This window comes from Pipistrellus kuhlii, unplaced genomic scaffold (assembly GCF_014108245.1).
Source record: "Pipistrellus kuhlii isolate mPipKuh1 unplaced genomic scaffold, mPipKuh1.p scaffold_m20_p_4, whole genome shotgun sequence".
In the NCBI taxonomy this organism is placed as follows: Eukaryota; Metazoa; Chordata; class Mammalia; order Chiroptera; family Vespertilionidae; genus Pipistrellus; species Pipistrellus kuhlii.
The window spans coordinates 75,711,147-75,737,183 of record NW_023425540.1 but is presented as its reverse complement, the minus strand read 5'-3'; the positions used below and the strand labels follow the sequence as shown (position 1 = coordinate 75,737,183).

Here is a 26,037-nt window from a genome sequence, read left to right as displayed (position 1 = left end):
TTGTAATATAGACTATTGAGAATCTGTATAACGTAGAGATTCTAGGTAAATCCTTAACCCATGTACTAAATGCCTAAAACGGTAGCCTACTCAGTCCAGATCATCAAACATTAACTAAGCACCCCTCTGCCTGAAACTGTATAAGAAATCCAAGGACAAGTCTGGCTTTAAGAAGATTATTAAGTAGTGAGGGAAGTAGGAAAGCAATATATACATAATATAAAATGTAAGGGATGGGATAGGACAGAGTTGGAACCAAAATCCAAAATGTAGGAGGGGCATTGTGGTTCTGTCTGGAAAAGCACTAAGCTGCCCAAATGTAATATTTAAGAAAATACTCAATGAAATAAATTTACTCTATCTACATATAAGATATGCAAATTTTACACTGGATTCAAATATATTAAGTAATATATTAATTTCCTGAGTACAGTGATAGGGTATCAGAACTTTACACTACTCTGGCGATAGTCTCTCCATCCAATGATGGTTGCTTCCTAATTTTTGCATAAGTTAATGATGACATTTCTGTGAAGACTGTTAGTTTCAAGTATAAAAGAAATGTCAAATATATTATGAAACAAGAAAGGACTTGTAAAATATTCACTGGAATAAAAGAGAAGGCAACGAGATCGGCAGGGGAGGGCAGGTTGGGGTGACCAGGCCAGCGGGGAAGGGCAGTTGGGGGGAACAAGGTCGGCAGGGGAGCAGTTAGGCATTGATCAGACTGGCAGGGGAGTGGTTAGGGGGTGATCAGGCTGGCAGGCAGGCAAGCAGTTGGGAGCTAACAGACCCAGATTAGAGAGGGTACAGGCTGGGCAGAGGGACAAACCCCTCCCCCTGCCCACCCAGTGCACAAATTCCATGCAGTGGGCCTCTAATATATTATGAAAGGTTGAAAATGAAATAGTTTTAAACAATTAATTATCCCCAATTTGATCTACACAGTATCAACATAATCTCAACCAGCATCCCAGCAGAATACTTTGGAGAAATTGAAAAGCTGTCTCTAATCTTCATAAACAAATACAAAGGACCTAGGTAAAGCCAAAACAACTGTGAAGAAGAACAAACTTGGAGAACTAACACTACTTGATTCCAAGACTTACATTAAAGCTACAATCTTGGCAAAAGCAGTTAAACAGAAGAGTAGAACACAACAGATAATACATAAATAAATCAACAAATATATGGACAACTGATTTTTTTACAAAAGTGAAAATGCAGTGAATTACAAAATGGGTTACCTTTTCTTTTCTTTCTTTTTCTTTTTTTAAAATATATTTTATGGATTTTTCACAGAGAGGAAAAGAGAGGGATAGAGAGTTAGAAACATCAATGAGAGAGAAATATCGATCAGCTGCCTCTTGCACATCCCCTACTGGGGATGTTACCATAACCAAGATACATGCCCTTGACCTGAATCAAACCTGAGATGTTTCAGTCCGCAGGCAGATGCCCTATCCACTGAGCCAAACCAGTTTCAGCAGTATGGGTAACTTTTTCAAAAACTATTTTGTGACAGTAGCTGGTTTGGCTCAGTAGAGAGCACTGGCCATCAGACTGAAGGGTCCTAGGTTTGATCCTGGTCAAGGGCACATGGCTGGGTTGCAGGTTTAATCCCGTATGAGGCAGCTAAGCAATGATTTTCTCTTATCATTGATGTTTCCATCTCTCTCTCCCTCTCCCTTCCTCTCTGAAATCAATAAAAAAAAATATTTTTAAAAAATGATTTTACAAAACTTGGATGTCCATACACAAAATAAATTTATTTTAATATATCGCCCACCATATACATATATTTCAATCAAAATGAAACATTTACCATCTATTTATGTCAATTATAACTCTTTAAAAAAAAAAGATAGGAAAGGCACAAAGATAAGGTGATTCTGACAACTAACCACTGAAGGCTGATTCAGGCAAATAGTGTAAGACCAATAGTGTATCAACTTTGGATAACTGATAATTGAACAACTGGTTAAGCACTTTCAAACATGTTGACTAATTCATTCTTTAAAACACAAAAATTCACATCTCATTCCTTTCTTGCTTGTTATATAAATCCTCAGGGAAACAGTATCAACATTTTGGTTTCCTTTTACTACAAAAATAAGAAACCAACACATAATGGAAGGGAGTAAACAGAAAATATTAAAAATTTTGTATAAAACCAACCGAGATATCACAAACTGCCATCCCGCAGTGCCAATAGCCTTTCCCACAAGCCCTGTCATAGCCAGATCATATTCTAGTATAATGTACCCACTCTCTAAGTAAGTGGGTCTTCATTAAGAAGTGGAGAGAAGCACTTTTTCTGCCATCTAATGTTTAAATCTTAATTAAATTGGGAGTTTCTGAGCTGGGCACAACCAAAAATCACCCAGAGAAGTGAAACACTTGTGGATCATGTAAGAGCATGAAGTGTGGTTTTTCTTCCTACCTTAATGTCTACTGTGCATATCACTAAGGGTCTATACATTAAATATGCTAAGAAAGAGGCCAAGCTTTTCAATTAAAAAATCTGAGAAGAAGTGGAGTTAATATGTAAGTCAATCTTGTGGTACTTGTGCTACCAGATATACGAGAGCATCTTTCTTAAGAAAAGTCAAGGGTATCATAAGGTGAATAATAATGCCAAACGTTTTTGAACTGTGCCATTGGATCTCTCTAGTGGTAGAAACAAGACAAAGCTGGTTAGTATAGTTTATATTTAATCACGAAGCTATCTCGGTGAGAGATCCAAATACATAAGGTCATTAAGCCAAAGAGGATGCAGTCTGAATTCTGCAAATGCACAGTAGCCTGCAGAGTGTCACTCACACATCCTTGGAGTCAGTCAACATTCACTAATCATGTTCACATCATCGATAAGATCCAGAATGGTTTTCTTACATGTTTCTGTTTCTACTTCCCACCACAATGTTTTTTTTGGTTTCATTTAGCTTTCCACGTGCCCTAGCCATAACAGTCAATTTAAAAAATTTCCAAGTCTGATGGTGAATCAGAAATATACATGTATTTATTCACACAACTGCATATTGCTTTGGAAAATTTTTCTCAAATTGCAGGAAGAAATTCTCACAAATCAAATTTCTCTTAATAAATCAATCTAAAAAGATAAAGTCAAGAAAAACACTTATGCATTCATTTCAATTTGGAAATATTCTCACATATTAACAATAAGAAAACAAAATACAAATACCCTCCATCTCTGAGGAGAAAGCCAGAGGGAGACCTTAATAGTGACAGCTCATAAATCCTAGCACAAGATCACAAATACAGCTGTAAGAAAACTCTCCCAAGGAAAATATATGGCATTAGAAAAATCACAAGGGAGATTAGTGAGAAACTAAGACCATATCTATCATTCAACAACTGTTCAAAGAGTATTTTTCACAGTTTATTTACTTTAAACTGTTCCAAAATAATTAAGTCACTAAAGGATGAAGCCCTAGGAAACAGAGACCGATCTCTTTATTCCTCTTATGTCTATATAATAACAACAGTGTTTGTGACATGTGGAATGCACATAAAAACAGTAACTGAAGGAAGGGAGTTGACCTGGAAGAGGGCAGGAAACCAAGTACAGTGACCACTTCATCCAAATGACTAATGAGCAGTTTCAGTGTTTTTATAAATTTCATTCATTCCATATAAAGGAGGTACAGGGGAGGGTTTTGTACAACCAGAAGAACCTATACATTTTCCACAGAATTTTTAATTCCTGCAAAATAAAAAATTAAAAAAACAAAACAAAATAAACTAACAACTGAGATGTCTAAAAATACAGGTTAGTGGTTAAAAAATAAAGTTTAGAAAAAATATTTGTTACATTCCTTCACCATGAATTATTCATAAGAAGCAGATTTCCAGGATTTCAAGATGAAAAGATCTAAAGTTACAATTCTCAGATAGCTGCCAACACTTATGGCCCCCAAACAAGAAGGCTTACCATTTCACATTCATCTCTTCCCAGAGAAAAGGCTTTTATCATCTGCTAAAAACTATGCATGAGGCCACTCCATTTAAAGTTTTTTCAATATAATGTATCCACTGGGATCTACAATAGTCTAATAACCATAAGCACATCATGATTTTACCAAAGTGTATCATTACTGTAAAGCAGAAACTCTGAGGTGTTGCTCCTTGCACTAATTACATATTTATCTAAACTATTAACACTACCATAGTCCAGGAAATTCATGTTTTTTAAATCTATTTTTTAACGAGGGAAAGGGAATTTTAATTATTCCAACACCTATAACCTCTTTACACATATTACAACTTCCCAATGTTAGAAGAATAAACCATTTGCATTCAGTTTAACTACAGAAACTGAGAGTCAAAGAGAACTAAAAACTCAGGAAAGAACAAAGTACCAGTAGCAAGACAGGGGCTGAAACCCAAGACTCCTGATACCCAAGCACTTTCTCCAATAAAGTATTCATACAGCCTGAATAACATAACAGCAAAAACTGACTCCGTAGTCTCTCTGAATATATACTCAGCAAAACTGCCCACTTGCTTTCTAATTAGCTGTAGTGCTTAAAATATCTTTGTGAGTTGGGAGTCATGGCCATAAAACAATGTAAAGACAGTTTCCTCTTCTTCCAGCTGCCAGCATGTGACATGCAGGAGGAAAAATGTTACTGCCCTGAATGAAGATCTCCATAATTGTTGAAAGAGGGCCCTAAAGAGCATTTCTCATATCATTATACATAATTTGTCCCCAATTACCTGTACATATAAACACAATATTTCATAAAGTCCAAACAAACAAGAAAAATGTGTGGAAGGGGCCTGACTAACGTAAAGTGTTCCAATATTCCTTATGGGTCATTTCTCTTTCTCTGAATCACACCCCAATCAATTTCATACTTTGTCCCTTACCTGCTTGTCAAGGGAAGAAAATGAAACAGGTTGACATGTAGGATAATAGTTAAGGACCAAATCTCAAGAGTAAAAAAGAAAAGTAATCCTTATCTTAACCTCTTCATCAAAAGCTCTATTTCTACCTCCAAGAACAGTCTTTCAGAGAGAATGTGGAAATGGGCAGGAAAATAAAACTTCCTCTTAAATTACTGCTTTAATCTTCTTCAAAAAACAAACAAACAAGCAGTTTATCTGTGCCACACACAAAAAAATCTTAAAAACGATTTTGAGCTGAAATACTGCAAGTTTGATAAGAAATAGTAACGACAATAGGTTTCTAAAAAAAAAAAATAGAGCATTTCTACCAAAGTTTTACAATAGCAATGTGAAAACTGGGACAAGTGGGCGAACCCAAAATTAAAATGCTAAGATCCCAGCCCTAAGTGCTGTTTTCTACCATCATTATGATTATCTTGCTTTGCGTCCTATATTCACGAAGACAAAATATGGAATAACTATTCTAGGGGAGCTATAATATAGTGTTTACTTCAAATAAACCTGTACATTTGTGGTCACTTTTTCATTTAAAAACAGGAGGCCCAATACACAAAATTCATGCAAGGATAGGCCTTCTTTCCCCAGGCTACTGGCACCTAGGCACGTGCCTCCAGCTGCTGGCACCAGGAACCCAGGCTTCCCTCTGGCTGCTGGCCCGCTCCCCCCCCCCCCCATCCCCTCCCTGCCTGCAACCACCTCCACCCCCTCTTCCCTATCAGTTTATCACCCCCCCACACCCCCCCATCCCCACCAGCCAGTGGCCTGGGCCTCCCTCTGCGAGGCAATTATGGGGCAATGGTGGGCCCCCCCAACCAATCAAATCACACCTGCGTTGGCTGGACTGGTACCAGTGCATGTCATAGCATGGTCATCCAGAAGGTCATCCAGATGGTGGTTCTGCTGTTTGTTCATTTGGTCGATTTGCATATTATGCTTTTATTATTACAGATAAAAGCCAAGGATTCTGGTCAAGATGGCAGCGTAAATAAATGTGGTTCTCACCATCTCCCACAAGCACATCACAATTACAGCTAAAATACAGAACACAACTATTCAGAACCACCTGAAATCCAACTGAACAGAAGTCCTACAAATAGGGAATTAATGAAGAAGCACTTCAAGATTGGTAGGAGGGGTGGAGACACAGGGCAGGATGCAGAACCAGCTGATCCCATACCCATATGTGTGGCGATTTAAAATCGGGAGGGTTATTTTGGCTGCAGAGGTTGCCCTGAGAAGTGAGGGGTATCAGCCCCACACAGGCCCCCTAGTCTAGGGTTCTAATACCAGGAAGAGAAGTCCCCAAAACTTTTGGCTGTAAAAAACAATAGGCATTGTGGCTAAGTGACATGGAGATTGCTGAAGTCTCAGGCAGTTCTTCTTAAAGGACCAGAGCATGAACTTACTCTGGGCACTCCCTCTGAGCTCCAGCACTGGGGCAGCAGCTTGAAAGGCACCTAGAACATTCCAGAAGGAACTAACTTGCCTGGAATTAGAGGGAGAGCTGAAAGAGCAGCTTTCTCCCAGACAGAAAGATAGAATTTCAAAGCACACACACACAAAAATTACAAATTATATTTTGGAGGGGGGAAAAATTGTTAGCAAATCAGGAGCCACTTTAAAATACAATCCTGGGATCATTAACTACACAATCTTCAATCAGTATACTCACTATAAATTTGGGGCCTAACTTTCCATTCAAATATTCCTTTTGAATATTTTAAGTTCAACTTGCCTTTAAAAAAAGAATCATCTACTTCCAAAATAAATAGAAACGACAAAGAGAGAAAGATATTGTTGGTTTCTGTTTTGAGTAGATTAGCATTAAAAGCTAAATCTCTGGGCAGAAATATGGCTTTTTTGATATCAGGAGTTCCATGAGTAAATGGGCACAACTGGGTATGTAACCACAGCAAAACCATTTCAATAGTCCATGTTAGGGAAAAATAAAAAGGCCATTTCTGAAAACTCTGGAGTGCCATTAAGATTACGTAATAAAATTATTAATACTTACCCAGGTACTTCCCAGTAAATTGCAGGCAAGAATGTGAGAATGCCAAAGCCTTTGTTTGTAGAACTAAGACCCCAGAGAACTGATACATAACACAGCACTGATTCTAACACTCATTGATGCATTCTGTGGGACAGAACACTATTCTCAAAAGTTTCTTAAAAAGGCAAAGGGGAGGTCAAGAAAAATAGCATGCTAGGAAAGACACAAGTTTAAAGAACTTTAATACATATATCTGAAGGTATTCATTCTTTAATGTATGCTCAGCAGTGACTCCTTTTGAATTATACTTATTCCACCAGCCTCGGCCTCACTTATGTTGAGTTCTCCACCAGGATAAATGGTTGGTTCAAGCTGTAAAATGCAGCAAGGGCAGAGTTTGGTGGTATACATTTCTTTGTTATCTCAGAGTCTTTTGTATAAGGTTTGCACACAAAGGTTGCTCAGTAAATGCTTGTTAAACCAGGAAATATGGGAAGAATGAATTAATTAGCCCACTTTAAAAGGAAATAAAATTAAACTGTTTTCTAAAGTCAAAATATTTTTGACAGAGGGCATGTGGGGCAATAATTTTATAGGGTAAAGACATGCTATTCATGCTCTGATACTAAAAATATTTTGTACTTTTATGGTAAAATAAGTAGAGCCCCACATAAATATTTGCATGTAAAAAAGAGTGCTCAGTAATTCCATCGGACTCCCACTCGCCTTCCTCTCTGTCTCTGCTGCCTGTCTGTCTGGTCTCTTTTAGATCGCCTCTGGGAATGGAAGGCTGGAGTTCCCCTGGCCCAGCTTTTCTGGCAGCACTAGCTATTTTACCATCCTAATAGGCTAGGACACTGGAATGACAGCCTGTGTGCCATTCCATAGAGAACAGCAGTCACCATATTCTTGGAATAAAATTTTGCCCGGTGTGTATGTGCTGATCAGTATCTCATTTTACATTCATATCCCCAGAAAGGAAAAACAAAGGTCATATTGTATTGGCTTTTTTTTTTTTCTTGTAAGCAATTAACGTTGGAATGCAACAAGAGTGTGTGATTAGCAATGTTGTCAATTGGAAAAATAATTATTCCAACCTTCAATCATGCAACTTTGTAATTATTGAGCACACTCCTCTATGTGCTGCAAACACTACAGTGGAGACAATGAGTATGGCACGTTCCTTCTGGAGAACCTAGAGTCCAGCAGAAGGGACAGACTTTAAAGGATACCACAGGAAAAAATCTGTAATTATACATTAAGTGTTAAGTGTTAGAAGATTAAAAAAAAAAAAAAAAAAAACAAAAAAGGTGAGAGCAAAGAAGAAAGGTTAAGAGCAAAGTTGAGAGCAAAAGAGAGCAAAGGGCAGACCCTGGGTAAAAATATGGCCAGGAAAAGCCTCTCTAAGGAGGTGACATTTCAGCTCAGGCCTGAAAGACTGGAAGAAGCATGCAAAGAGCAGAGGGAGGACCACTACAGGTAGAGAGAACAGCATGATGTGTAAGGTACCTGAGATAGGAAAGAACTTCACATATTGGAAAAAACGAAGGAAGGATAGATGGGCAGGAACCAGTTAGTGAGAGACGGTAATGTCCTCAGGGAGCTGCACTGTAGCTGGAGAGAAGGACAAGTATGCAGTCAACTCTCAACAGGATACAAAATGAAAAAGGTCAAAGTGGATTATAGAGTGACCATATATTCCGGTTTTCCAGAAAGTCCTGATTTATGCTTATTGTTCCACAGTAATTATTAATGGTGCAATCTTTAACTCTCAGAAATGTCATACATTAGGTGGTACATTCTGAGGTCACCCTTGTAGTAAACAAAGGATCATGGGAGTTCTGAAGAAAATATAATTGATTCTGATGGAAAAAAACATAAAAGCCCAAGAAGAAGCAGATTTGAAGTTGCCATCAAAAAACAAATATGGCTATTGAAGGCCATTCCAAACAAAGGGGACAGCAGTGTGGAGTAAGAAAGGTACTCATGCAAATAACAACAGAGCTACCGCTTGGTGCTTATGGAGAGTAGGGACAAGGAGAGGCAGCTGGGAAGTTATGCTCGAGCTAACTTGGTTAGGACCTAAAAGTCCTACACTAAAGGGGCTTCGATTTTATTTAGGTGGTTATGGGTCACTGACATCTTTTTAACAAGAGTTACAATGGCGCCGAAAGTGGTTTGGCTCAGTGGTAGAGCGTCGGTCTGCGGACTGAAAGGTCCCAGGTTCGATTCCGGTCAAGGGCATGTGCCTTGGTTGCGGGCACATCCTCAGTAGGGGGTGTGTGAGAGGCAGCTGGCCGATGTTTCTCTGTCATTGACGTTTCTAGCTCTCTATCTCTCTCCCTTCCTCTCTGCAAAAAAATCAATAAAGTATATATTTTTTTAAAGAGAGTACAATGGCAATGAGTGAAATAATGCTGAGCTTTAGTGAGAATCCAGATAAGGTAAGTATTGTATTGTTAAATATCAATATGATTTTGAGGAAAAGGGCCATCATGGTGAAGGGAGCAAGGAACCAGGTGGCAAAGGCAGCTTTGAGAGATAATCTAAGTGGTTTTCCATGCAATCCTGGCTGGATGGAGAAGCGTGCAAGAAGCATTGGATAAAGAAGTGAGAACAGAGAGCCAAGGAGCTGAAAGTGTAGCCTGAAGGCAAGCTCAACAATGGAGAAGGAGTCAGGTGGGCTGTCAGGTTTAAAGAGACCAAAATCTCCAGGGAAACAGTTTTTAAACTCCATATCCTTCCCTTTCAATATCCTGATATGTCAATTTGTCTCCTCACTCTACCTGGAGGATAAAGGGAATATGTAAGTCCAATATATCACCCTTTACACACCGTTCCACAATCACACCCCCTCCGTGCCTCTCCATATCCTCCCTCACTGCCACATCCATTTGAGAAATACAGATTTAGAGTTTCAATATAGGGAAGTAGGAGGTAGGTGACAACTACACAAATTGGTGATTTAAGTTTAGAAAAGTATCATTCGGCTTTCAGCAGTGAGTGCAGGGTCCACTGTCCAATTTTATATTTCGCCTGAAAGGTCCTCCTCCTGATTTCTTAGGGAAATCTGATGATAGTATTTTTTAAATCAAAAGCCATTATTAATAATCTTATTCATAAAGTATGATAATTTCATTAGCAACTGTTCAGTAGATCATTTTTCACCCATCTCCAGGGTAACAGCATTTCTGGTCTTATAGCAATGCATTAAAAATGAATGCTACCTACTGTTGACACACCTCAGGCAATTGTTAAATCCTAAGTGTAGGTTTTGCTACTTAAATGAAAATTCTTCTGAGGGTTTTTATTATGTTTGATTTTAGAAAGGAAAATATTTCCTTTTGAATTTGTGGAACCCAAACCAGAAATTCAAGTAAAACATTTTATTAAGCCAAAGCTTTCTTTGTAATAAGAAAACAGTTAATGATTTTTAATCCCCACAAATAAACACGCAATATTTTCAGAATTCATTCACACCTGCTCCCCAATACTGCCACCAAATAACACCAAACTTTGTAATATGGAGAACTCATTAAACTTATACAGCTTAAGAGCTCAACACCTCTAGGGTGCTGAAGGAAGAAATAAATAAATAGAACCTAAAAGAAAGAATAATGAAAAACTCCAGTTACCATGTGCATGAAAGCTGTGTTATTTAAGGGTGTTGGTAAGTTTAAGGAGAGAATAATGCAACACAATTATTCTACAAACCCCTACCAAAAAGTAGCCATTTTGAAAACACTGTTTTCTGTAATATAATATCTATAGCATTTGGCAGAAGCATTTCTTTTTTTCCCAATAATATTTTGGAAAAGAGCTCAATTAGTAAATATACAAAACAAGAACACAGGCCTAATATTCATAAAATTATTTTCACACAAAATGTTTCAAAAACATTTTAATTTGATACAAATTTTGCAAACAACGTATTAGTATTTCCTTTCCCTTTCCCAAAAATAAAAATGAATACAATTCAATTTACTTAAACATATTACTCATACAGCATCTGCACTGGAGTTCCCTAAGGACTTGGCGTAGCATGCTGATGCCCACCCAGGGGACTCTGGCTCCACCAGTCGGAAGTGATGCCCAGGAATTTGTACGTTCACAAAAGCCCCAGAGTTGTTCCAAAATAGGCAGTCCAAAGACCACCCTTTGAGAAACAACTTTCTGTATGTTCCTTATCCAGAAAATGCAGCTAATTGCTTCTCAATCTAATTATAGCTAATCTCAGTCACTCAAAACCATTGCTGACAATCAGAATATGTCCACCGTTGTACATGATTTCAAAACATGTGACACAAGTGCTTCCTGAGCAAACGCAGGTGCAAACAGTTTTCACAGAAAGACCTGCTACAACAGCATCACTGTAGGCGACACATGGGAGAAGTGGCAGCTTCTGCAGAGCTGTGATCAATGGATGCAGGTAAAGTGTTTCAGCAGACCCCGGAAAGACACCAGGTGGGCCCTTGACAGGACTTGCCTGCATTTGTGAGGCACTTGGTTTCTGCGTGTGTGTGTGTGTGTGTGTGTGTGTGTGTGTGTATGTGTTTGTGTCTGGGAGCACAAAGGCGAGGATTCACACCCCCAGTGTGAAAAGAACCAAAGATCCTGCAAGAACTTTGTTATATCTGCTTGGTATGAAATCGTCAACTCTCACAACAATAAGTGATGCTCCAGAATTCACTTAGAAAGCTGAAATAGGTTCTTTTAGACATCATTAGGACCCAGGAGTAGCGCAAGTGCACTAAAACAGTTGTGTTCCTGTGGCAAAGCAGGTCTAATGGGAACGAGGGTTAAGTACAGCAAGGGGTGTGTCAAAAAGGTTCTGCAGGCCCCAGCCTCAGGGACTCTCTAAAGGCAAACATCGGTCCTGCTTAAACAAAGCACATAAATTCAGTATAATTTTGTTTCATACTCTTCACTGAAATGTTCAAGGGAAAGCTAAAAAGGATGCAGTAATACTGTATTCTATCTTCATATTTAATTAAAAAGGGAGCTAACAGCCCTTCCAAGAGGGAGGTCATTCCTTCTTCAGCACAAGATTTCTCCGTTCGAAGCTATTTTGAGAATGGACAATAAAACAATTCAACACATAAACACTTACAAAAGCTACCATTTCAGAAATGGTACTGATGCTTTAGCCAACAGCTCTGAAGATGTAATAGAAATGACAATCCCTGGAGGCAGCCAAAAGAAAATCAAGAACATTACCCACTGAGAGATTTCAGTCAAACCCACCCTCTTCCTCTTCCCTCAGAGCGCCCGGGGGCACCAACTGCCTTCAACAGAACTGTATCATAGAAAGGAAGGTTTATAGGAAGAAAAGGTAAATGCAAGATCTTAAATGATATTAATGTCTCAAAGTTCAAGAGATCACATAATCACTCTGTCCTGCATACTAACTCTATGAACAACAGAGGATGATATCCTACCAAAAAAACACACAAACTAAAAGAGAATAGTACAAGATGATGGCAGATTTCAAAGAACCTTACAAGTTTTATGCATTTAAAGAGAACCACACAAAGGTGAGTTGTGGGCAGATGGCTCGGTTTCCAGCCCACTGAGTGCACAGTTGGCTCTCTGGGCAGGATGAGACATTCCGCTCTGCCTATGTGCAAACATGGAATCTGCAAATGCACCTTTGGCTTTTTTCTCCTTGGAAAAATAATTACAAATTGGGCATCAAGACGTCCAACAGTTTTCAAGTAACATTTACCACACATAGTTGCCTGTGCCTGCCTTAAAGCCCACCCACAATTTCATTTTCAATTAATAGCTCCTCGAAAGGCAGTAATGAAAGCAGTTGCTAAAGAGCATTCAGATGTCATGAAAGACTGCAAACCCAAACTGTAAATAGCATATTATGAGTCGCCTGTCACCACCATCAACTCCCACGGGAATCTCACAACACATGGCTATCATAACCATCTGCTCGGCTCCCACCAACACCACTGCAAACAACACCACTACCCACCCACTCCCATCTCCCACTCACTACCTGTCATGTACAGATCTGTGTTTAGATTGGATGGCTGTGAACAGATTAGAATGCGGAACACACAGAGGCTTATTTCATATTCTGCAATTAAAATCTGACCGCATGCAGATAACATCTTATCATCAAAAGAGGGGAAATGTAAAATTAACACAAAAAAAATGCAGTCTTTAATGAAGAAAGAGAGTTCTGTCTAACCTCATCCATCAACTATTAAAGGCAGAGTGGCTAAATCTTGTTACAAGAAAACCATGTTCCTTCACCATTCAATCACAAATATTATAGGAATTCATGGCAGGTAGAGCTGAAAATCATATCTACACTTGTCTGTCTTGCTCCTCTCTACAATATATGGGATTTAAATGTCCCTTGATAATAAAATTTTGCATACACATACATATAAGAAGTCCTTAATTCAGGATTAACGAACTTCATTGGTTTGTGGAACACTTACTATAGATCTCAGGATTGCTGAAACTGAGTTCCTGGCCATTCCTCTCACTGCAGTTCCCTTTCCAAAGTCAGCCTATTCTTTTTCTGTCCATTTTATTTTATGATAATCAATGTGCTGTGTCCATTTTTAGTAATATTTACTGAGTTTTAATTAAAAATTATATAAGTCACATGGGATAAAGTTTATTACCAGGCACATCACTCCAAACAATCTGTCTCTCTGAAGTCGAGTAATATTTATGCTCACTCTTACTAACATTCAGGGCTGACAACATGCCCCAGACAACAAAGTAAGGTGTCAAGAGACATGGAATAAAAAATTGTAGACCTCAAAACATAAATTATTACTGTCTAAGTTAAAACAAAACAAACAAAAAAAGCAAAACACCCCTCATATAATTTATTGTATTAGTCTCAGGTTTCCAAACCAAGTACCTCCAGTATAATGCACAACCAATTCTGAACAGCAATAAGCCTTAATTGGTGTTTCCTCAATAACTGATGTTAAAACAGGCATTTTATCTTATTTCAATTCAATCAAGATTCTAAGGGCAATTTTAAGCCAATCTTTCTTCACCTAATCCTTCATTATATGTTTTTATTCTTATTTCTGTAATTTCAACAGAGGGAAAAATGTAATGTGCAACTTAAATTCGTAAGAAGAAAAAAATAAAAATTTATTTAATATCTGTTTGTAATTTTCATGTGACTATGCAGTTTTTAAAAATATTTTTTATTGATTTCAGAGAGGAAAGAAGAGGGAGAGAAATATAGAAACATCAATGATGAGAGAGAAGCAGAGATCGGCTTGCGAGCCTACAACCTGGGCATGTGCCCCAGCCTAGAATCAAACCCAGGGCCCTTTCAGTCCACAGGTCTATGCTCTATCCACTGAGCCAAACCAGTTAGGGATGTGACTACACATTTTTTTGAAAAAACAAGTGAAATCCCAACTTACACATTAAACTTGAAACTTGGAAGTATTTGATTGCAGCTTACATTTCTTGACTAGAGCTCAAAGTACCCTCAGTCATTTAACATTATAACAAAGCAAAATTCATATATATACTTTTATTACTAAAGTTCCTAATTATATCAGTGTTTCAAGTGCTCTAATTTCCAGACACCTGTAGGCTTTAGAGTCAAGCTGGATAAATACCTGTGTGATTTCAGTCTGGATTTCCACCCAAAACTAATTAGCAGTTCTTCTGACTTTAACTGGGTCTGCTTAATCAAAGTTTTTCATTGTGAATCCTCCTTTGCAAGTTAATTTCTACTAGTAACAAATCTCACAGAGAAGTCCTCACACAATCTGAGTCAGTACACCTGAAATAAAGGATCAGCCTCTGGTAGTAAATGCACTCAAAGGAAAAGAGCACGGTGAGAAATACTGCCCCATGAGAAAAAGTGGAAAGTACAGATGGCGGCTTAGTCACCTGGACTCTTCTGTGCTAACACAACCAGTTACTCCAAATAAAGTCATGCAAAGCAGATGAAACCACCAGGCAAAGCTCTAACAAAAGCTCTAATTTTAAAGGCATGGCACTGGGATCAATTCCTCTTCTTCCAGAAATCAGATTATATTTTTGGTACCCACACTTTATATTTTTGTATACGATTTTGTTATCTTCATTGTAAACTCCAAATCCTCCACCAAATTTAATACCACAATACTAGATTTTTCAGAGAAGAGGAAATTTCCATTCCTTACAAGTAATACCTACTCAGTTCAATTTGCATAAAAATTTTAAAACCACATAAGGCATTCCTACATAAGCCATTCTTACCAGAAAGTTTAGAATCTACCTGGCTGGACTCCTGCAATAATTTCAAATTCCTTTATTCTTCCCTCAAATGGTATTCTTCTGTGGCTAGAAGCAATTTCAATAGGTTACATCTTTATCTGGGAAATTCTGCCCTTAGATAAATGGATTTTTGTCATCTAAAATTCAGTTAGGAAGGAGATTCCAGAATTTAGTTTGATGATACATTCTGTTGTCTGTTAATTAGAAGAGTTCCATATAATCCCAAAATTCCTCCTAGTTCAATTAAGCCTGTATCCTCTGTTTCAGTTCATACTAGAGACATAAAGGACAAACTAGTGGACTAAACGGAGATTTAGAAATATCCATTCATAACCAAATCTGAGAATTCTCTAAACTCTCATCAACTTTCCCTCATTGCTTCTCTATTTTTAAAACTGCCTTGTTCCCTCGGTGTTTTAAACTAAAAAATACTAAAATTTTAAAACATCCCTCATGGTCTAGAAGTTAAGACATAATGAAAGAAAACTCCAAACACTAGAAAGGATTAAATTTTCCAAAAATGCTGCTGAGAAAATCATAATTTGGCTAAAAGTCCGGGCAACACATCACTTCATTGTGTTCTCAGTTATTTCATTGTGATTTAGTCTCCCAATTAGAGAATAAAGCTCCTAACAGAGAGGACCTATACAACCTTTGTTTTGCTTTAACCTCTCCTAAGTCTAAGTAAGAACAAGAAACTAACATGTCTATTAGTAAGAGCTAAAACTTTTTTATATAATGGCTGAGTGCTCACATAATGAGCAAACAGTTCTATATAGGACAAATATAGGCCTGGGGTGGGTGGTGGGGGTCCAGAAAGACCTTTTTTGTATAACAGTTAACTTGTTCCTTTATTTTAAAAAAATATATTTGTATATGTTTTTATTTATTTCAGAGAGAGGCAGGGAGAGGGAGAAAGAGATAGAAACATGAGTGATGAAAAAGAATCAATTGGCTGTCTCCTGCATGCCCCCTCCCGAGGAGCAAGCCCACAGTTCAGGCATCTGCCCTGATCTCCTGGTTCAAGGGTTAATGCTCAACCACTGAACTAAACTGGCCAGGCTACTTGTTCTTTTCTTTATTTGTTTAAACCCCTTTAGAAATTAAGGAGAGTAGTCAAATTTGCCATATTAAAAAAAAAAAAAATGCAACTATTTTATAAGACAGTTGCCAGCTCAGCATCTTCTAAGTCATGCCCTCTCACAGTAAAAAGATTAGATGCCTTCAATGGATTCTCAGGGACAGAGGGGAAATCCTATTATTTCCTGTCCACTAAGGAGTAACATCTTCCCATAATTATGGGAAAACTGTGCGCAGAAAGTACCATTTCCTAATAAAACACAAAAGTAGTTCACTCTCACCTAATCAAAAATAAAGACTGGATTCTCAGCTTCTACTGCCCTCTTCTTGTCATTAGAACTCATACAAGAGGCACTAAGCAACAATCCATTAATTTAGAAATTCTCCTTAAGGCCAGTTCTCATCTCAAGGTCCTCTCCTAGCCAAAATGGTCAGGATTAGCTACTTTATCTGATAAGAGGCAAAGATAGGGGGAAAAGTAATTGTAATGTATGCAAGCATCTATCAAGATAGAAAAGCAAAGGGAAAAAATTCTTAGCACAAGTTTTTGAACTTGGCCATTAAAGTTTATGGCCATTAAACACTCATCCATCACCCTTTACCCATGATAACATAACAGATGGCATTTGTTTGGGCTGACACAACTAAGCCCTGCTTCTTTCTTCTACTAAGAATGCATATCACTCCTCTCCTTTAAGTGTCTTCACAGAACCACTCAGTTAGACTCTGGATCTAAATGACCTTCCAACACAGTATGGTCTTCCTTTCCAGACCTCAACAGCACATTATATATCTCTGCGTTAGTCATATTTTTTAAAAAATAAATATTTTATTGATTTCAGAGAGGAAGGGAGAAGGAGAAAAATATATAAATATCAATGATGAGAGAGAATCATTGATCAGCTACCTCCTACACCTCCCCTACTGGGGATCAAGGCAACAACCCGGGCATGTTCCCTGACTGAGAATCAAACCATGACTTCCTGGTTCTTAAGTTGACAGTCAATCACTGAACCAAACCCTAGGCAGTTAGTCGTAATTTTAAAGAAACATGGAACTCAGAGGAAGGGACTTGAGAAACCTCTCATTTTACAGATGGGCAGGAACAGACCATGAATTGGTCAGGGTTTCATAGCAGCACATGTGACTCTAGGAATATTACAAATTAAAAGTATTAGGCTTTATCTCAATTATCAACTGCTTCCCTTTCCATTAGAAAAATAACACTTTGATTTGAATAGTATATTTTGGCATCAACATTGAAGATAAAAAAGACCAGTTGTTTTTAAATCCCTTACAAAGGCCAAAATCTGATACACTTTTCCTTCTCCCTGATTCATAACAGGTAGTCAATATAATTATTTTTCAAATACTTTAACTAAAACAAGGATAAGTTTGATTTCTCTAGCACAAAAAAAAGCTGACCAATAGCTACTCAAATTTGAGACATACAGTCCTAACTTTCTTTATGATCATAAATCATTTTACCAGAGGACAATGTAGAAAGGAAAGTGTTGAGGACAGAGAATAGAAAAGTCAGGGTCTGGGAATAAGAGTGTCAAGAATTAAGAACCATGGCGTAGTGTAGGCTCAGAATTAAATTGTGGGGTTTTTTTTGTTTGTTTGTTTGTTTGTTTGTTTGTTTTTGCATGAAAGGGTAAGAAGCTTCTGCTTCCCCTGTTGGGAGGGAGGACCCCGGGGCGAGGTGGAGGTTACACTGCAACCTGTCCACTGGGAAAAATTACTTTCTCATTTATCTCACACACGAGGCATGAAATGGGAGTCACAAATACCACAGGAACGTCACCGTTTATAGAAAAAGCCCTGTTACTCCCACCCCACTCTGTCTGGAAAAAAGTAAATTAATAAAAATAAAAACCATCATCCAAATGTGCTTGCTTTCAAATTTTCCAGCTTTCTCTGTCCTCTGAACTTGGCATTTTATTCAGTTTCTTCTTGTGCCTTCCTTCATATGCCATTTCTATAACCAAAATCACTGCCTCTGACCAACTACTCAAGTAATCTGTAGAACCTACATTGTAGAACCCCCTGCGTTTTATGACCTGGAGTTCTCTTTCCCTTCACATATAATCCGCTTCTCAGTCAAGAAAGGCTGAGATAATAAGCAAGCCAAAGAAATCTGGGTCTAAACCCTGACTCAGGGCAATCCCTCACTGCTAAGTGGCCTGAGACAAGCCACTTTATCTCTTTGAGCCCTGGCTTTCCCATCTGTATAGGAATCATATTACCTACTAGCTAGGATTATTGTGAGAATTACAGATTATACCATACAAACTCTTATTGAATGATTATAACATGGCATGCATTGGATAAAGGTTAATAATCCTACATAATAAAAGCCTAATATGCTGTCAGACTGTTCATTCAACCATTTGACCGGTTGCTATGACGCACACTGACCACCAGGGGGCAGACATTCTGACTGTTAGGTTAGCTTGCAGCTGGGATCCGGCCAATTGGGACTGGGCGAGGTGGGCCTGCCACACCCTGAAGCCCTCCCGCAGCCCCTCTACACCCTCATCATGCACTGGCGGGATCTCTCAGCCTGGCCTGAGCCCTCTCACAATCCGGGACCTCTGGGGGGATGTCGGAGAGCTGGTTCTGGCCTGATCCTCACGGGCCAGGCTGAGGAACCCCACTAGTGCACAAATCTGCACACCAGGCCTCTAGTTACTAAGATAATTGCGAACTGGCATTTCATACCAGGACACATGTTCCTTTAGAAAAGCTGCCCTGTACATCAAGTGTGGGGACATTCTCTAAGATTCTTCAGAATCTATGTTGAAATCTATCACTTTAGATGTCTTCTCAGGAGTGTATCCTTTATTACCCATCAGGTTAAAATCTAATCCCAAAATGTCTACTAGAATTTATTAAAACTTTTGATCCTTCTAAACTTTTAACTAAAAATCACCACCAAAAAATATATTCTTAATGCTTTTTACGAATTATTTCCAAACTGGCCTTACCACTACCAAACAGGAACTTTCTAAGACTACAAATCTATGTGCCTCTTCCCCTAGAGATTAATTCATCAGGTCCTAGGGAGGGGCCAGGGATTTATATTTCAAAAAGATTTATGATTCTAATGACCTGTGAGGTTTTGGAACCACTGCTTTATATGATCCCAGATCTTCCCCCCTCTGCAGAGAAACATGTGCAAACTAGAAATTACCTGTTTAGCTTCTAATTAGAGCACCTGCTCTGTTCCCTTCAAGTGGTAGTCAACCCCACCCAGTAGGTCCCGCCAAAGACAAACAAAACACACCCAGAACACAGGTAACTCAGCAGGCACTAAAGCCTCCGGATTTGTGCAGAAAAACTGCTATAAGCAGCTTTGTTTCTCATTATTAACCTATCTCATGTGGGGATTTCCACAGGCAGAAAGGCTCTCCAAATGCCAAGAGCTATATTTTCTTGTTGATCATTGAAACCCAATTATTAACAGACCAGTAAGCCTCACAACCAGACTTTCCTAAAGTCAGAAGATCAGAAAGAGAGTCTTGAATTACGGGCTGCAGAGAGCAACTAAAGGATCCAAAAGGCAAATTCATTTCTTCACTGCTGCTCTCCCACAAGCCACAATACCTGAGCTTCCCAGGAAGACCTAAACCCTGCAAGGCACTGCTTGCATGTAGATAACCATTTTTCGCACCTCGGAGCCTTTAGATACACGGTGTATGTGATCAAATCGGCCTGTTCTGTTTGTCCTGATTATGAGGACATCTCCCCTACCAGCTGGTCTACCCTGACTACCAGCAAGACAAAACTTCAGTTAGTCTGCCTGCCCAGAATGCCAATCGCAGCGGCATCGAGCTTTGCTTACACAGAGCACATCTGACTAAAAGGGTACCATGCTGAAGTTTCAAATCACAACAAAAACCACTGAGCTCGGTTTGGCATACTGTTTCAGAAGCAAGCACAAAGCTCTGCAGGCAGCCTTCCAGCATCCCACAGGGATATCTTCTCCACCTATTCGGAAGAACCACTGAGGAACAGGTACCCAAGGAGGGGATTTCTCAGCCACAGAAAAGAACAAAGCCAAGCTTCCTCACCTGCCTGAGTCCCTTTGGCATCTTCTTTTTCTTCCCAAGGTGCTGGCAGAGGTTGCGGTCATTCTCTCGATCTGAGCTGTAGTGATGCGGGTGGCTGAGGCGGCTCTTCTTAGAATGAAAGGACAGGCCGTTGGTAAGTGCTTCTCGTTTCTTCTTGGTCAGAGGGGTCTGGCGTTTCTCCACACGTTCCTGAGGCTTAAGTGCTACATCTTTCTGTAGAAGAGAAGGGAAGGGAAGTGTTGGTTATATGGGTATCTAGGGTCACACTCAAAATGTAGGCTAAATGAGTTTACTAAAAGGGAGGGTGGGAAGGACAGGAAAGTGGGATATGAGGATACTAAAAACTAAGAAACTTGGCTCTCAATGTTCCTTAGTTCCTAATGCCAACACAAATATTCTCCTTTCTATTCTTATTGGGCAAAAAAGTCAACTAAGCACAAAGTACTTATCCATTAAATGTGATTTCACTGCTCCTGAGACAGTGGCTTTCTATTTGATTCTGTGCTGGGTTCAGCCCACAATATTCCCCAAGGAGGCTTAATACAGTCACTTCCCAAGTAGGTACATCAATTATGTTTTGAGGGGGGGGGAAAGTACTAAGTGCATGCACTATTCAAAAACAGCAGCATAAGACTGAACATCCTGGGGCCAGGTGGATGTGAGCCAGCAAGAAGGAAACTGTCAATTCATACGATTAAGATGTTTCCTTAATGCATTATATTTTCACCACAAGTTCCTCTGAGCATCCGTAATTCCCATCTTCATTGCGGAATGTAACAATATTATCACCAAGATCAAAAGCAACTTTTCATTTATTCCTGTGTGTGGCTGGGGGTGGAGGAAAGGGTAATAGAAGGGTAATGGATGTTCTGGAATAAAAAGCATCCGTAGAAACTACAGGCAAGAATTTGAGGCCACACAACCTATTAAATTATGTGTCTGCAGGCAGCTCAAGATATACTGAGATTCCAAAAGACCTGGATTTGGGCCCTGACACATTATACATTATGAGACTTGGAATAAGTCACCGCAATTATGAGCCCATGTGTGAAATGGGCTCAATGATGACCTGATTCCAAAAATGAGAATATCTTTTAATCCCTGAGGAATGTTGTCACATGAAACACTAAAATTAAAAATATTTGGCACTGCCCTAACTAATGTCACAGTGGTTAAAGCATCAGCCCCTACACCAAAGAGTCACAGATTCAATTCTCAGTCAAGGGCATGTACCTGGAATGCAGGTTCAATTCCCTGGCCAGGTTAGAGTGCATGTTGGAGAAAATCAATCGATGCCTTTATCTCTCTGACTCTGTCTCTATCCTCTCAATCCCACTTCTCTAAAAATCAATGAAAAACACATCTTTGGGTGAAGATTAACATAAAAAATTGCACTATATCATTTGTAAATGATTGGATATGAAACTCCTCATCCCCACCTAATTTTTCTGTGTCTATAATCCTAAATGCACATTTAAAAATAATATAAAACCAAAGCAAAGACTTCCCTTCTCAAAATTCCACTCCTTCCTGTGTCATAGCCATTTTTTTTATATTATTAAATTTACTGGAGTGACATTGAGCAAAATAATCAGATAGGTTTAAGGTGTGGATTTCTATGATAGCCAATATTCTTGAAGCAGTTATCTATTATACTGCTTCCACTACTATATCCCAACACTCCCCACTTGACTTACACAGACCTGCTCAATAACTTTTCCCAGATAAGCCACACAACAATTCTTTGGGACCTCTGATCTTTATGACTACTTTGCTTTGGCCTCAAAAGACCTCCCTCCCACAGCTCTCTCTTTTCTAATTTGAGGACTTTTTGTAGTGCCGCCTATTCAGGGAGTCCTTTTTATAGTACAAAAGAAATCTTCTCAAGCTTTCACTCATTTAACAAATATATTTTGGGCACCTAGTATATACCAAGTGCAAGCTCATCACTATAGTGCTAAGAAAACAAGCCCCAAGAGGAAGGGGTTGTGGCTGAAAATATGAGTGCCATTTGATCTAGATTTGAAAGTCTGAGCAGAGGGAAAAGATTGTGCAAAGGCCCAGAGGCAGCTGGTAGCATGATTCTTTGAAAGGACAAGGGAAGAGAGTAAGTATTGTTTCTCTCAGTAACTCCAGAGCTTCATGTACAGAGTCAGGCCAATAATAGATGGTACATATATTTATACTTGCTAAATAAATAAAAACTAGGACAAAATATCCAAACCTACAAAACACAGTAATACACACATACACACACACAACACACACACATATATAAAAAGCCTAAGCAACCATTAAGACCAGTCAACCAAACGGATTGACTGGTTGCTATGATGCACACTGACCACTAAGGGGCAGATGACCAATGAAGGAGCTGCCCCCTGGTGGTCAGTGTGCTCCCACAGCCAACCTCCCACAGTCTCTCCCCCTTGCCAGCTGGCCCCTATCAGCCCTGATTGGGCTGGGCAAGATGGCCCCAATCAATGGCCAGGACAAGGGACCCCATTTGTGCACAAATTCGTGCACCAGACCTCTAGTGATTTAATAATATCCCAGGCTGCCTCTAACACAGAGTAAAGCAAGCTAGAAAAGTTGATTAAAGCAAAAAACCAAGAAACCTAGCAGACAATTATGGCATACAAGAAGGATCACAGAAAACAGCAAGAAGTCCCAGAAAAAAAGAAAAGCTTTGTCCTTGAAGCAAAAAGATATCAAAGATAAGAATTTTATAAGGCAAATGAGCACCTCTGGTCTAACATCTAGCTGCTATCACTACTGATGATTCACCCTTTGCCACTGAAGAGGCAGGCTTCCTGATGCAGTGAGAATGTGGTGAGACGTGTTCAGGGGAGGAGTTGAAATCAAAGCAAGTGTTCATGGCCATAGACTCCACAGTCTCAGAACCTTGTACACTATGCCTAACACCTGTTAAATGTTCGATGAAGACTGCTATATTTAGTCCTTTGCCCTGTGTCCACTACCAGCCAGCTATGTCAGACATCTGCTCAGCTCAGTGCTTAGTCTCACATGTAACCATGACAGTCAGCTATCAAGAAAAGACAATGCTAGCAGAAGTAGCCAGGTGAGTTCCATCATGGACAACTTCTATATAATATGATTAAATTGTACACTTCTAAGAACAATACATAGACTCTAAACAGGGTAACACACACACACACACACACACACACACACACACTCCTCCTTTCTTTGTAATATTACCCGCCTATTGCCCTGCATCACATACATGTGGAGTATCAGATTAATAAATAAATGATATTTAATAATGTATCAACTGGGCTTTTTAAAAAATTATCTTTTTCTTTAGAAACCAAATCTTTCATACCAAAAGTGCTACAAAGTATATTGAAAATTATGTGCAATTCCATACAAATGTGAATTAATATTTGAGAGTATGTATAATTTTTTCCAAATTTATTTGATTCTCAGTAGCTTATTAATCAAGGCATTCCCACTGTACTGCAGAACAACTACTCAGAACAAATAGACTCCATGCTGTGACATTAGCTTGTGAAAGACCTGCTGAAGTCTTAGCAGCAGCAGTACAATCATCTTAGCTCCAATTAATAGTGAGATTTTCAACTCTGGAGGGAGGGAAGGGGAAGAGAGACCAGAACAAAGTGTGTGTAGAATAGAAGCTTAACAGGTAAAGAAGAAATGAACAGTGTTTTAAAGGTTTTTAGTATATAATTAGTTTACATTTTAAAACACTAGAGATGGTCTTTATTCTTTCAAACGTATAGTTATTGTTTATAAATTACTATGTAGGCCCTTTAGTACAATTCCTGAATAAAACAAGCCATTATTTCTTTATTCCCTCTATAAACATTTACTGACTGCTTACTATGCTTACATTAAAATAATCGTTTAATTTTCATTGTCTTGGGGCAAAAAAAAAAATGACAAAAACTTTCCACTATAAACAATGAGCTTAAAAGACAAGTAGATTTATTATAAAGGCAATCAGTCTTTAATAGTCTAAAGAGCTGTGCATATGGTTGCATACACATGTAAACGTAAACTTATATATAAACAATTTTCAATCTTTTTCTTCTTGTGGCACATATAAACTACTAAAATTCCACAGCACAGCAAAACATATGAAATAGAAAATAGGTATAATTTTGATTCATTCACACCAGACAACTATTGTTTTGGCTGTTGTCATTTTTTATTTGGCAATCTAAGGGAAAAGTGGTCAGTGTCCCTGACTAAACAGGAAAATATCACATGTTTTATGGCACACTGGTTGAAAATTGCTGATTATATATATATGTCTCCACAAACTCACCACCAACAAACCATTAGCAACTAATTTAAGAATTTCCTTAAAGAAACATAGGCAGTCTATAAAATAATGCTACATACAATATGTAGAGTAAAACTGTCTAGTTTGTAAAACTAGGATCAATAAAAGAGATTTTCAAAGGTGTGATGATTTATTAGTCTACCATGACCTAAGTTAGTGATTTTCAATGAAAATTAATATCCTTCAGAATTACCTTCATTGCTCTTTGAAAATAATAGGACTATGCCCCGTATTCATCAAGGAAAGCATTTATCAAACAAGCACCGGGAGGGAGTGTAAAGGAGGGCAGAGGGATAAGAGAGAGATCAGGAAAAATGCTTTAGACATTCATTTGACAATCACAGTAGAAGCAAGCCAGCGAGCCAACAACAGAAAGCTGGCTGTGAGGTCAAAAGATTTAGATGTATTTGCTGGCAAAAGAGGAGGTAAATATATAAGCCATGCACAACAGATGGGAATAAGTTTTGTGAATAGCTATGTGATATTTCAGTCACTGGTGATGGTGGGCAGGGTCACACCAATGCATATGCTGAGAGTCTCAGAGACCAACTAACCAAAATAAGTGATCTTGCTCTTGACTTCCCTTATCCCAAATTCCAAACTTCTGCTAAAGGTTTCCTCTGCCACTCCTGAGTTTTAAAGTGAGATGGTTCAGTGATGTGCAAACTGGGGAAGAGTAACAAATGCCAATGGAACGCTATGTGGGCTGCAGGACTCCATTTGCTAATCACAGATGAAGCCAGAGACAATAGAAAATGATGGCATGATTTGTCTGCCTTGTATGAAATGGGTTTTAGGAGAAAAAAAAGTCTCTATTTAACTTTCCAACCAAACTAATCTAAGGGAAGCCCATCAGTTACAGAGCATCTTTGGTATGTATGCCTGCATGTGGCCATGTGTACTCATACAGTGAAGGAGGGGTGCAATTTATACAGTTTGTTATCTGACTTTAGGGACTTGTATAGAAAATAACACAGAAGACAAAGTAGGAGGAGTGCTGTGCCTGTCACCATCAAAGGGCACTATTGGTTGTACGTGTTGTCATTTTAGTCTAGCAAATCCTATGTTGGTTTATTGCATTACATTTGTACTGCTTTGAATGCTTCTACAAACACTGATTCCATACTTCTCCCAAATGGGGGGGGGGGGGGGGGGAAGGAAAGCGTTTACAATGATCATACAAAGTGAAAACCAAACACAAAACAAAATATTAAATTTAGTTTAGTTTTTAAAAGGTAAAACTTGCATGGATATATTTACATCCGTGGCCCCACTTCAGACTTTTAAAATAAATGGACTTATTGACAGGCTTTTAGGGCCTAAAGTTTTCAGTAGGTAGAGGAGACTATGTTACAAACCAAATA

The 26,037-nt window shown here is 38.7% G+C and overlaps 1 protein-coding gene across 9 annotated transcripts in view; it reads right to left on the bottom strand.

Annotated features, from left to right (window-relative positions):
- AUTS2 (activator of transcription and developmental regulator AUTS2) overlaps positions 1-26,037 on the bottom strand; it is a 1,013,113-nt gene that overhangs the window by 730,889 nt on the left and 256,187 nt on the right. For all 9 annotated transcript variants that reach the window (XM_045571222.1, XM_045571218.1, XM_045571221.1 and 6 more), the window contains exon 2: positions 20,344-20,556. In XM_045571222.1, coding sequence (XP_045427178.1) covers positions 20,344-20,556 — 213 coding nt within the window. The remainder of the gene's footprint in view (positions 1-20,343; positions 20,557-26,037) is intronic.